The sequence below is a fragment of the Abrus precatorius genome, unplaced genomic scaffold, assembly GCF_003935025.1.
Source record: "Abrus precatorius isolate BTA unplaced genomic scaffold, Abrus_2018 Scaffold6, whole genome shotgun sequence".
Classification (NCBI taxonomy): Eukaryota; Viridiplantae; Streptophyta; class Magnoliopsida; order Fabales; family Fabaceae; genus Abrus; species Abrus precatorius.
In genome coordinates, this window is record NW_020874406.1 from 15009711 (window position 1) to 15022765 (window position 13055).

Below are 13055 nucleotides of genomic sequence, written 5' to 3' on the forward strand. Positions count from 1 at the left end.
TTGTTAACCAAAATATATTATAAATTGCTGCGGTAGATTTCAAAAATTGTTTTTCAAATAGAGAAATTCTTACACAAATATATCTTACCTAAGTTATTCATATTAAATTAAAAAATATTTAATTTTGTTATTTCTTTTTATTAATATACACGAGAAAATATTATTTATTAAATGACAGAAAGAAAAGGCAGCGATATTACTTTATTAATATAATTTTATTTACTGGAAGTTAAATTATGAATATAAACACTAAGTCTATGTTAATACTATATTATAAACATTGCGGATCCATGTTAATAGCGTGATAAATATAAACAAAATTATTAGCATGCAAAATTGATATGTCTAATATCGGTATATTAAATGTTCATATTGGTATTAGTTTATTAAATATTTGTATAACATATTTTTTTAAAATACAAATTATATCATATCAGTAAAAGTTATTTTAATATCAAACGGTTAATGTACGACATTTTTTAGGGATATAAAATTATATGTCGAGTTGATATCTTAGAATAAAAAAGAAGTCAATTTTAATTATTTAAGAAATACTTTAAATATATTTTAATTCAAACTTATTATAGATAATAGTAATAATAACGGCTAAGAAAAAACGGTCTATGTCGACTCATAACTTATTTGGGACAAGACAAACTTTTTAGGCTTGTAGACCGTGGCCTAGTATTATGTCCTTTCTACGTTGTTGTGGCCCTGCAAAACCTACCCATATCAGAGGAATAGTACTACTACTTGTTCATCATTGCCTACACACCGCCGCAAAATGATTGCACACGTGCTAGCTCTCCGTGCAGCGTTTCTATACAATGATTAGAAAAAAATTAGAGAAAAGAAAAACAAATGAACAAAAAATACAGTAAATTTTCTATATTTAAAATAATTTATTTTCAATAAAAAAGTATTTTCTTCCTATTAAATATCATTAAAAAATTTTAATGAGGTGTTAAATTTTTTTTAAAATTCCAATCCTATCATTAATAAATAATGAATATAAAATTGTTAACTTTGTGTGATTCATTTTTTATTTACACAATAAAAATAATTTAATAAAATTGTTGTACTGTTTAAATATATGTTTTTTTTAATCTTTGTAAAAAAATCTGAAATGATAATAAAAGAGTAGAAAATATCGCTAAAAATATTTATTATTGCACTTAAGTTTTACTGAAGGATGAACATGGCTCAACTATTTGACACAGGCGATTAACCTTAAATCAAACAAGCATTACTAATGTCCAATTAATTTCGTACCAAATCTTGCACCCAAAAGAATTCATAGGTACCTATTTCTCAAGTCGCAAAATTAATACTTAGATTAATGGTGGATTAGACAGTAAAAAGAATTGGAATTTGGGAGAGCCCTACCAGCTGGATACTGTGAAGTAACTGTGGAGTTGTTTTTGTTTTTAAATTTAATTAATTTTTTTTGATATTCTATCAATAAAAAAATTAAATTAATTTTTCTATTATAAATTTAAGTTGTTATTATTAAACGATTGCACTTTTAAAAATTATATTTTTTGTTTTATCATATAACCTTTTTTATGCTAAGGATTTAATTTTACTTTTATTTATAATATTAAATTTACTCATTTTAAATGTTGTTACACTACACCAAAGATATCTATTATTTTCAAATAAAATAAATTATAAAATTTTTATAATCTTACTTAATCCCAATTTTAATTTTGAATTTTCACATATCAAATTAATAAAACAACATGTTTTGATTTTAATAATTTATTTCAATGTTTTTATTTCATTTTACATGTCTTATTTCTTTAATTTATTCTTATTCACTATAATAAATTTATTATTAAAAATGTTTTTGATGAATATTTTTTTATAATTTAAAATACTGGTCCAATTTCTGGAAAAAAATTACTAATAACTAATATAAAAGTAATCCTAAAATATTATCTAATTAATTGATAATATATTAAAATTATAAATTTTTAGTTGATAATTTTTCACACGGATAATTAGTAGTTACACTGAACATTTTAAGTTTAATTATATTATTTTAATTATACAAATCAAGGGAAAAAAAACCCATGCGCAAACTCTTCAAATTTTCTCTCAAACATACTAAATCTAAAGTTAAATAACAAACATATATCCTTACAGAAGAGGAGGAAAATTGAGGAACAACGTGCCACACAACCCACCTAATTTTATTTCATCAGTTACTGTTTTAGCTTATTAATACTCTCTTTATTGTAATTCAAGTATCGTTTTAGTAAAATAATTATATTAAGTAACATTTTAAGATTTTAATAAAATTATTTTTATTTAATTTTTTCTGTGAACTAATAAATAAAATGATTTTTGAGTTTGTGTGAATGATTTTTTGATAGATACACAAATAAATAATAAGGTTATTTTAGTATGATTATTCTACGAATCAAGATATTTGTTATTTTCATTAATCTTTGTAAAACAACTTTAAACATTAATCAATTTTAAACAGAAAAAATATATACATTTTGCTTCTCATAGAGTGAGGATTATTTGTTTTCAATTTAGTTTATTAAAAGAAAATACTAATTTTCTTTCATCAAGAGTTTTGTTTTCAATAAACAAAAGTTTTTAAAATATGCTATATTTAAAATCTCAAATCATTACATATACATTTATTGCTATTTAAATTTGTTTTCTTTTTTTCTTTAAATTATTCCCTTTTTTCTTTGCTTGTAAGAATTTAAACAAGGACAAAAATCCTTATTCGGAGGCTATATATTTGGAACGAAAGAATCAGATAAAGTAGAATGAAATAAAATAAAATAATATAATTCAAGTTTTCAAAAATAAAATATATTTAAAGGATTTTGCTAACTTCAATACTTTAGACTGATTTTAAGTAGTTATAAATAATTTTTTTATAAAAAATATATATAATTATTGTATTAAAATTATTAAAGTACAATAAATATATTTTTTAAATAATTTTTTACTATTATTAACTTACTGTTATTAAAACTCATATTTAAATAACAATTTTATTCCATTTTATTTTATCTTTTTTTTCATGTACCATTAAATCATGTTATGTAGAAATAACCAGAAGATATTCCGAGATGTCATAAGAAAGAAAATAAATAGTTGAGTATGGGTAGCATAAATCATTTAATATTGTTCATTTTCGTAGGGTTACATACAATGCACACGCTCAGAAAAATCATTAGGAGGCAGAGGATAAAAGATGTGCAAAGCATGAATAGTGTAGGCCCTTGTGACTGTTCGCCATAAGCTGGATAGAAAGGTAAGCTGTTGTGACGTTTTCCATTTCAATGCTACAGTGCAGTGTTCGTCCATTCCCAAACCTCCTATATAAAAAAGACTTTCTTCCCTCCCACTTCCATTCTGCATTAACCAATAATTTTGTGTCCAAACATGTCCATGGCCATCTTTAACACTTTTGGAAACGTTGGTGTCTTTATTCTGTTATTATTATGGCTTCTCGTATCTGCTTTGTGTGTTTGGGGACGACCCGCCACTTTTGTGCAAGACTTTCGAATAACGTGGTCTGACTCTCATATAAGGCAAATTGATGAAGGCAATGCCATCCAACTCATTCTAGACCAAAACTCCGGTAAGGGATAACTTGTCAAACTCTTCTCTTTATTATGGATGCTTCTATGCCAAAGAGAGAAGAAACACACTCTGCTCTTTTACAGGCTGTGGTTTTGCTTCTAAAAGTAAGTACATGTTTGGCCGCGTTAGCATGAAGATCAAGCTCATACCCGGTGACTCTGCTGGGACTGTCACTGCATTTTATGTAAGTTTAAAGTTTATGTTTTAAAACATGTTCACAAATTTGTAAATTATTATTATTATTTTTCTTATTTTAATAAAATTTAAGAATAAATTTATATCATAAACTTGTACATTAACGTTGGTTATGTTTGAAGAAAAAAGGGGCTGAACAAAAACGAATTGGCATTTATTTAACAGTTGGTTTGTGGATTATGGTAGATGAACTCTGACACAGACACTGTACGGGATGAGCTGGATTTCGAGTTCTTGGGAAACCGCAGTGGTCAGCCTTACACAGTTCAGACAAACATCTATGCTCACGGAAAGGGTGATAGAGAGCAGAGAGTCAACCTTTGGTTTGACCCTGCTGCGGACTTTCACACATACACTATTTTATGGAATCATCACCATATTGTGTAAGATATATATACAATTACCGAGCTACTACTACTACTTCTAATAAAATTAAGTAATTGAGCACCATTTAAGAATTGGCAATTATGCATGCAGCTTCTACGTTGATGAGGTTCCAATTCGAGTGTACAAGAACAATGAAGGAAAGGGAATCCCGTACCCAACGATGCAACCAATGGGAGTGTATTCAACGTTGTGGGAAGCTGATGATTGGGCAACAAGAGGTGGGTTGGAGAAAATTGATTGGAGTAAGGCACCTTTCTATTCTTATTACAAGAACTTCGACATTGAAGGATGTCCAGTGCCAGGTCCTGCTAACTGTGCCTCTAACCCAAGTAATTGGTGGGAGGGGGCTGATTACCAAGCTCTTAATGCCATTCAAGCCCGAAGGTACAGGTGGGTTCGTCTCAACCACATCATCTATGATTACTGTAAAGATAAGTCTCGCTACCCAGTCACCCCTCCGGAGTGCCTCGCCGGCATTTAATTTAAAACCCAAAACTCATATCAGTTTCAATAATTCAATTACATGCCGATCGTAACCCAGAATCTGTGTATTATGTATATTTACTTTTCTTGAATTGATTCTAGTTTTCCCCATGTGAAATACATGTAATAAGTTGTTACTTGTTAGCGGTATAACCACTTGCAAAATAAAATGTAAAAAATTAAGAGAAAGATAAATAACTATGTCATCATACCACGTGGATAAACTGAAATTTACACTTTTGGGGAGAGGAGAAGGGCGATGTGTTTATCTAGCTTGCATATTATTGATGAGGGGTGTATTCTTGGGATAGCAAATCTCATTTTTTGTACTATTAAGACTTCCTGTGTTTCGCTATAAGCAAGGACAATGAGTGGTTGCTGGTTGGTCTATAACATTAACATGCTGTCAAACATCACGAACAAATATTTTTCTAACAACTATTTTCGCTATTACATATCCGATTGGTAAATATTATCCATGCCGGATTTCTCATGGCAGACCAGCGTGATACTTCTCATAAAAGTTAGCATGTTTGATATATACTTCTCCAACTATATTTGCCTCAATTGAATTTGATTATTTTTTATTATCAATACAACATGCCCTTTAGCAACAGTGTCAGCTATCAAGACAAACATGAATACTTTATATTATCATAACGATGTACTTCCACAAATGGGTAACATGTTTCAAATACAATTACGAGAAATTGATACTCTAAGAAAATCTTAGATACATTGGGAACGGCTGTACCACATGTTTTGTCTACCCTTAATCTCGTATAGAATAACAAATAACCAATCTAGGACACAAGGCATCAATCCCCCCACCACCCGTGCTACGTGCACTGTATTCTTCTTTTTGTTTTGTGAATATATGTCAAGGCTACCCAACATTTGAAATCATAAAAAGGGCAACATGATGCTATAAAACTCTCGCCACAGTAAAGTCCTAGGAAAGGTCAAATTCATTATATATTTATTGTGGGTAGTCGTATCTTGTATTTTACAATGAAAAATGTTTGAAGAGTCTACGTCTAAAGAGATATATAAATAATAGAGAAAAGTAATCAATATTATGATGTGATAACAAAAGAGAAATAGAGATGAATAATGATAGTTGTTAAATATATAAGTATTGATACTGTTTGAATGTTTTATGAATTAAAGTTATTAACAATATAGATTGATTCTATTACTCTAACCTCTGACCTTTCTAGTCTCACCATAACAACTTCATCCGCCGTGACAAGTTTCTCCTTCTCATGTCTGAAATCATGATAAAACAGAAAGTCTTGAACTTCATCTTGGCAGAATTTGCTAATATTACTCTAATTTCTCAAACTCTCACGAGATATTTCAACCCTTATATGCAATACATAGATAAATTCAACACCCTGGAGCAGTTGCTCTTGCTCCAACTTCTAGACCAAAATATGACAAGCACCTCAAAAGTTTTACTGGCTTCATTAAAAAAAAATTAACTACGAGTTTCATTGGTTGCATATTCCCTTTTTTTAATAACGACCCAAATGGTTGAAACGAATTCTTGAGTCATCCCTGTTGCGGAAGAAAAAGAATGGAGAATGTTGATTTTGGAATAATCTAATTTGTGTGTAGAGTCACGCGGGCTCATTTTAATTCCAAATTAAACTGATGCATTAGTTTTAATCAAATCTTTATTATTTGTGTTATCATTTCTCACACCCCCAGGCCTCAGCACAACTATTTGAGTACGAACAAATCTTCATGAAATCTTGTGCATTTCGCTATTGATCAATCAATTTAGGGTGAAATTTTAGTTTTCACTAAAACTTTCACGTGCAAAATTCATAAGATCCATTCATACAGTAGTTAGATACTAACTACCCGCCTTAAAAGGAAACAAACAAAAAGCAAAGCTAACAACTAAACTAACACCCTCCCTAAACTTGGTAGGTGCAAGTCTTGTAACCCCAACTCGCCGATAAAGTCTTCAAAGGATGTTGAGTGCTAGGGTTTTGTGAAAGCATATGCTAATTGAGCTTGCGAGGATATAGGTAGGAGGTGGATTAAACCAGCCTTGATTTTCTCTCTTATTACGTGGCAGCCAATTTTTATATTTTCGGTTCTTTCATGAAAAACTAGATTGTGAACTAAATGAATGGCTGAAGTATTGTCACAATATACAATTGTTGGTTTCTGAATTTGTACTTTAAGGTCTTGAAACAAGTAGTTTATCCATTACATCTCACAAGTTAAGCTTGCAGGGCTCTATATTCTACTTCAGTTGATGATTTAGATACAATGGCTTATTTCTTTAATTTCGAGAGATAAGGGATTTTCAAAACAAATGCAAAAACTAGTTATGAATTTCCTAGTTTATGTACAGCATGCCCAATCAGAATCTGCAAAGGTTGAGGGTTTTAATTCTGATGATGCAAAGAAAATTGTCTTGAGATGGATACCTTTTGAGATACTTGAGCACACAAATTGCAGTTACGAACTGAGAAAGTTGTTGAACAACATAGGATATATATGGCCTTGTTACAGTGAGATAAAGTAATATTCCAACTAGTCTTCTATAGGATGCTATATCAGTTAGGGGTTTTCCTTTATTGGATTGAACTTTTGTTAAAGGATTAAAGGGAGTTTTAATAGGTTCAGTAGTCAATTTGCCATTGTCTATAAGAAGTTGGAGTGTATACTTCCTTTGGTTTAGATGAATACTTTTTTTTTTTTAATCTTGCTACCTATAAGCCTAGAAAAAAATTATCTCAGAGAGCTTAAGTCCCTAATCCTGAAAGCTTGATCAAGGTGCTATTTCACCCTTTTGATTTCTGCCACGTTATTTCACCTCATTATCAACATAAACTAATAATGTTGTGAAAGATGATCTTATGCTTTTAACAAACAAGGCTTTATCTCCATGAGATTGCTAATATTGAAGTGATATGTAAGCTTTGATCAAGGTTGCATGTCATTCTCTGCTTGTTTTATTTTCTGCTTGTTTTCCTTAACTCATAGAGAGATTTGTGCAATTTACACACTTTAGTTGAACATTCAGAATTGTTAAACAAGGTTGTGCTTCTTGCTGTTGTTGTGCGTGAACTGACTTTCCATTTAATTTTTTTTAATTGTAATCAAAATATTTCCTTAATTTACTGATGATTTAAGATATTTTACATAATTAATGAATAAGTCGATATAAAATCTTTATCAAATAAATGTCAAAAATATAAAAATAAGTAATAAAAATATTCTAAAATATGGACTTATCAATAATCATTAACTAAGGTAAAAAAATATTTATAACCAAAATATGAAGGTATAGAGTATGGACTTCAAATGTCAACATGCAAAACTTGAAACATAATTACTATTAGAAAATGACAACTTTCTCTATTTTGACATATGGCAAACATCACAAGGGAATTCATTATTGCAATGAAAATTTCACATAGATTAGTTTATAAACAAAATTAGAAATGTGTCCTATCTTAAGGTGCCAAAGAAAACATCTTTGTTAAAATCAGTCTTAGCATGATGAACATTGGTTGAGGAATTCTTGATTTTTTCCAAAGGCAAGTCTAAGACAAAGATGCCTTGTTGTTTCCTAGCTGAACTAATCATCCTCTTATAATTGTTTTGCAAAATGAAATAAGAAGTATCACAAAGAACTAAGTGACACTGAAACTACTCTAAGAGCTTAGTGACATAAACCAAATTCATATAAAATTTTGGAATGAACAAAACATCATGTACAATTAAAGTTCCTGTCAGAGAAACAGTACCAAAAATATTAGTTAATGTTAAGAGTCTAGTAGTATATAGTTTTTTAGTTAATTTTAATATTTTTTTCTTCTTCTTTAACTTCTTAAATTTCATTTTTTCTTCTAAATTTATTAGAATTATAGTTTTTACTTTTTTCTTACCTTACTACTGTTTTGGGTGAAAATTGTTGAAGTTTGGATATTGATTGCAGGTTATTCAATGCCAAGGCACAGACCTATGTGTGCCAAGGCGCCACCCAAGTGTGACAATATACTCTCGGGTCATCTTGTGCCAAGGCGCAAGTTTGTATGCACTAAGGCACTTATCACAATTAGCTAATGAAGTTGCAGGACTTTCAGCGCTAAAGTGCAGACGTTTGTGCGTCAAGGCACAAACTTACTGACGTGCACAATAATACATATTGTAGAATATAAAAGAGATTGGAGACACATTGTAAGGGAAGGTAGGGTTTTTTACGAGAGAGAGCCAAGGAGCAACTCTTTGAGGGCAAGAAGACTGGACCTATAGTCTTTGGAGAGAAAGATTGGAGAAGATTCATATACTCATTTTCTTCTCAAGAATATGGCTAAGGGGACTTTTCCTTCTTTTGTTGTGTTTTTTATTTCTATGATGGATTGTTAAACATTTTGTAGTTTGGGTTGATGGATCCCTTTGGGATTGTGATGTAATTAGATTCTTGACTCTAGTTTAAGCTTCTTTTGATGTTAACTTGTAAATCCATTTTTAATGCTTGGTATGAACTAGCTAATCATGCTTTGTTTTTATGAACCTTCTTGACATTAGAAAATGGAATGAGTGTTTGTGCTTCTTGATTTACTTGCCTCATCATTTAATTTTCTAGGAATAGAAATTATTGGGTGTGTGATCTTTTGGTTCCCTTGTACTCTAAAACCTTTTATACTCATACATTGGAATTAAGGAATTAATCTTTGTGTATGAGTTTAAGAGAATTTGTATACCACGAACTTGGATATGAATTAATTTAGTGGAAATTTTTCTTAACATCTTAAGAAGAGCTTGAACTAGTAAAAGAGTTTAATTTATTACATGAACAATGGGTGAAGTCTAATCCTAACTATCTTGTCATTGAATTTTCTCATTTTATTTCATATTTTGTTGTTATTTACTTGCAAAGTGAATTAAATTAATTTATATTTTAGAGTCCCCTTCAATCCTAACTGCATTCAATTAGTTTAATTTAGTGAATCAATACGTGTTTGTATCAATCTCTGTGGGAACTGATGACAACCACAAACCGTGTCGCCGAATTAAACGATCTTGAATTGGATTTCACACAATAAAAATAAAATTATTAAGGTACAAATAGGAATTGAAATAAGAAGAAAATTAATAAAAAAAGTGAAAATAGAATAGAGATGGAAAATGACGTCACAATCGCAAGATTGATACGCCAAGAAACGATCACCACAAGAGTCTTGGCCTCTTAATAAGATCAAAGAAAATTGGCTCACTTAAGAACCTAGAGTCACACGCTCTCACAAGAGTATTCAATCTCAAATTGTATTCAAAACTAATTAAAAGTGTGTTTACAAGAGCTTATATATGCCTAATGCTTATAAACTAATACTAACGCAAACCCTAATGGGCTTCTTGTACCAACAAACCTAAATTCAAATAAACTAAATAAAATAACAAGATTTTATCCTAAATAATAACTCAAAATAAGTAATGACTAATATTAAAATAAATAAACTAAACATAATAATTAAATTCTAATAAAACTCCTTAGAGTTCAAATCCTCTAAGCATATGTAATTGATTATCTTGAGCTTTTCTAACTCTAAATTGAGCTCCCTTTCAAATAAGACAACAACAATCTTTTCTAAGTCTCCATTTATTCTTTTTGCCCTTACCCTTGTCATTGGTCCTTGAAGCTCTTCTAATGCCTTCAAGTCTTTGTCTTCAATGGGTCTTCCTTGATTCTCATTAATCCCTCCTTCTTCAAGAGAATTTGCCCTCAAATTTGACTATTTATTATCTACATCAAAGAGAGATAAATCAGATACATTAAAAGTAGCATTAACACCATATTCACCTGGTAAGTCCACTTTGTATGCATTATCCCTAATCTTCTCTAAGACTTAGAATGGTCCATCCCCTCTTGGCTGAAGCTTTGACTTTCTTTGTATAGGAAACCTCTTCTTACACATGTATACCCAAACCCAATCTCCGGGTTCAAATACCACTCTCTTCCTTCCCTTGTTGGCATATTTTGCTTGTTGTTCCACTTTCTTTTCAATTTGAGCCTTCACCTTTTCATGCAACTTTTTAACAAATTCAGCCTTGACATTGCCATCCTTATGTACTAAAGACGTAACATTAGGAAGTAGCAACAAATCAAGCGGAGTGAGCGGATTAAATCCATAAACAACCTCAAAGGGTGAATGCAGGGTAGTTGAATGAAATGTCCTATTATATGCAAATTCAATATAAGACAAGCATTCATCTCATGATTTGAGATTTTTTTTTACCATAGTCTTGAGGAAAGTAGTTAATGTACGATTTACCACCTCTGTTTGTCCATCTGTTTGTGGGTGACATGTGATAGAGAATAAAAGTTTGGTTCCAAGTTTTTGCCACAAGGTTCTCCAGAAGTGACTTAGAAACTTCGAATCTCTATCTGAAACAATGCTCCTTGGCAAACCATGCAACCTTACAACATCTTTGAAGTATAGGTCCGCAATATGTGTGGCATCATCTACTTTCCTACATGGAATAAAATGAGTCATCTTTGAAAATCGGTCCACAACCACAAATATGGAGTCCTTGCCATTCTTTGTCCTTGGCAAAACTACAATGAAGTCCATAGAAACATCAATCCAAGGGTAATCTAGAACAGGTAATGGAGTATAAAGGCCATGAGGATTTACCTTGGATTTAGCCCTCTTTCACACAACACACCTTTCACAAAATTTATAAACATAATGTTTCATTTTAGGCCAAAAGAAGTGTTCTTGCAATATCATTAAAGTTTTAGGTACACCAAAGTGTCTCATCAAACCACCCTCATGGGCTTCTCTCACAAGCTAGTCACGAATTGAGCATTTAGGCACACACAATTTATTCCCCTTAAACAAATATCCATCATGCTTGTAAAACCCATCATGAGCTCCCTTTTCACAAGATGCATATAATTTAGCAAAGTCAGCATCATGCACATATAGTTCCTTTACATGTTCAAATCCAAGCAATTTTGTATCAAGCATAGAAAGCAACACATAACGCCTAGATAATGCATCAGCCACTACATTCATTTTACCTTATGCTTAATAATATAAGGAAATTGTTTTAGGAACTCTACCTACTTAGCATGCCTTTTATTTAATTTCCCTTGACCCTTAAGATATTTCAATGATTCATGGTCACTATGGATCACAAATTCTTTAGATAAAAGATAATGTTGCCATGTTTGGAGTGCCCTAATCAAAGCATAGAGTTCTTTATCATAAGTAGGATACTTCAAGCATGCTCTATTAAGCTTTTTACTAAAGTAAGCAATGGGATGTCCCTCTTGCGTCAAAACAGCCCTATCCTAACATTAGATGCATCACACTCCAATTCAAAAGATTTAGCAAAATTAGGGAGTGCAAGTATCGGTGCATGCATAAGCTTATTTTTCAAAGTATTAAAGGCTTCCTGTTGCTCCCTTTCCCATTTAAAACCCACATTTTTCTTAACAACTTCATTTACGGGTGCGGCAATGGTACTAAAATTTCTCACAAAGCGCCTATAAAAGCTTGCTAACCCATGAAAGCTCCTCACTTCACTCACAGTCCTAGGGGTTGGCCAATCTTTAATGGCTTTAACCTTTTCTTCATCCACATGCACACATTTAGAATTAACAACAAAGCCAAGAAAAATTACATGATCTTTGCAAAATGTGCATTTTTCAATGTTTGCATACAATTGTTAATGTCTTAAAACCTCCAACACACACCTCAAATGCAACATATGTTCATCAAAAGATTTGTTGTAAATTAAGATATCATCAAAGTAAACAACAACAAATTTTCCTAAGAAGTTCCTAAGCACATGATTCATTAAGCGCATAAAGGTGCTAGGTGCATTAGTCAACCCAAATGGCATAACCAACCATTCATACAAGTCATATTTAGTCTTAAAAGTTGTTTTCCATTCATCCCCTTCCCTTATTCTTATTTGATGATATCCACTCTTAAGATCAATCTTAGAAAAATAACAAGCACCAAACAATTCATCAAGTAAATCATCCAAACGGGGTATGGGGTGTCTATACTTTACAGTAATATTATTAATGGCACGACAATCAATACACATCCTCCAGCTTCTATCTTTCTTGGGTACCAAAATGACTAATACAACACAAGGGCTCAGGCTTTCCTTCACCCATCCTTTCTCTAACAATCCTTCTACTTGTTTTTTAATCTCTTGAATTTCTTGAGGATTGCTTCTGTATGCAGGTCGATTGGGTAAGGTTGCCCCTGGAATCAAGTCAATTTGATGTTCTATCCCTCTAATTGGAGGTAGGCCGTGAGACACTTTTTTAGGGAAGACATCTTCAAATTCCTGCAAAAGAGAAGAAACACCACTAGGCAAAGTAT

General features: G+C 31.2%; 1 protein-coding gene across 1 annotated transcript; it reads left to right on the top strand.

The window, feature by feature from the left end:
• The first annotated feature begins 3414 nt into the window (after positions 1-3414).
• On the top strand, positions 3415-4724 carry LOC113868615 (probable xyloglucan endotransglucosylase/hydrolase protein 6). The gene is made up of 4 exons (XM_027504362.1): positions 3415-3613; positions 3699-3799; positions 3997-4193; positions 4288-4724. The coding sequence occupies exons 1-4, from the start codon at positions 3415-3417 to the stop codon at positions 4676-4678; spliced, it is 888 nt and encodes a 295-aa protein (XP_027360163.1). The 3' UTR covers positions 4679-4724.
• Positions 4725-13055: the final 8331 nt, after the last annotated feature.

Coding starts and splice junctions, on each gene's coding strand:
- LOC113868615 (XM_027504362.1), top strand. CDS start 3,415: ATGTCCATGGCCATCTTTAACACTTTTGGAAACGTTGGTGTCTTTATT. Junction 3,614..3,698: donor CATTCTAGACCAAAACTCCG/GTAAGGGATAAC, acceptor GCTCTTTTACAG/GCTGTGGTTTTGCTTCTAAA. Junction 4,194..4,287: donor TGGAATCATCACCATATTGT/GTAAGATATATA, acceptor TTATGCATGCAG/CTTCTACGTTGATGAGGTTC.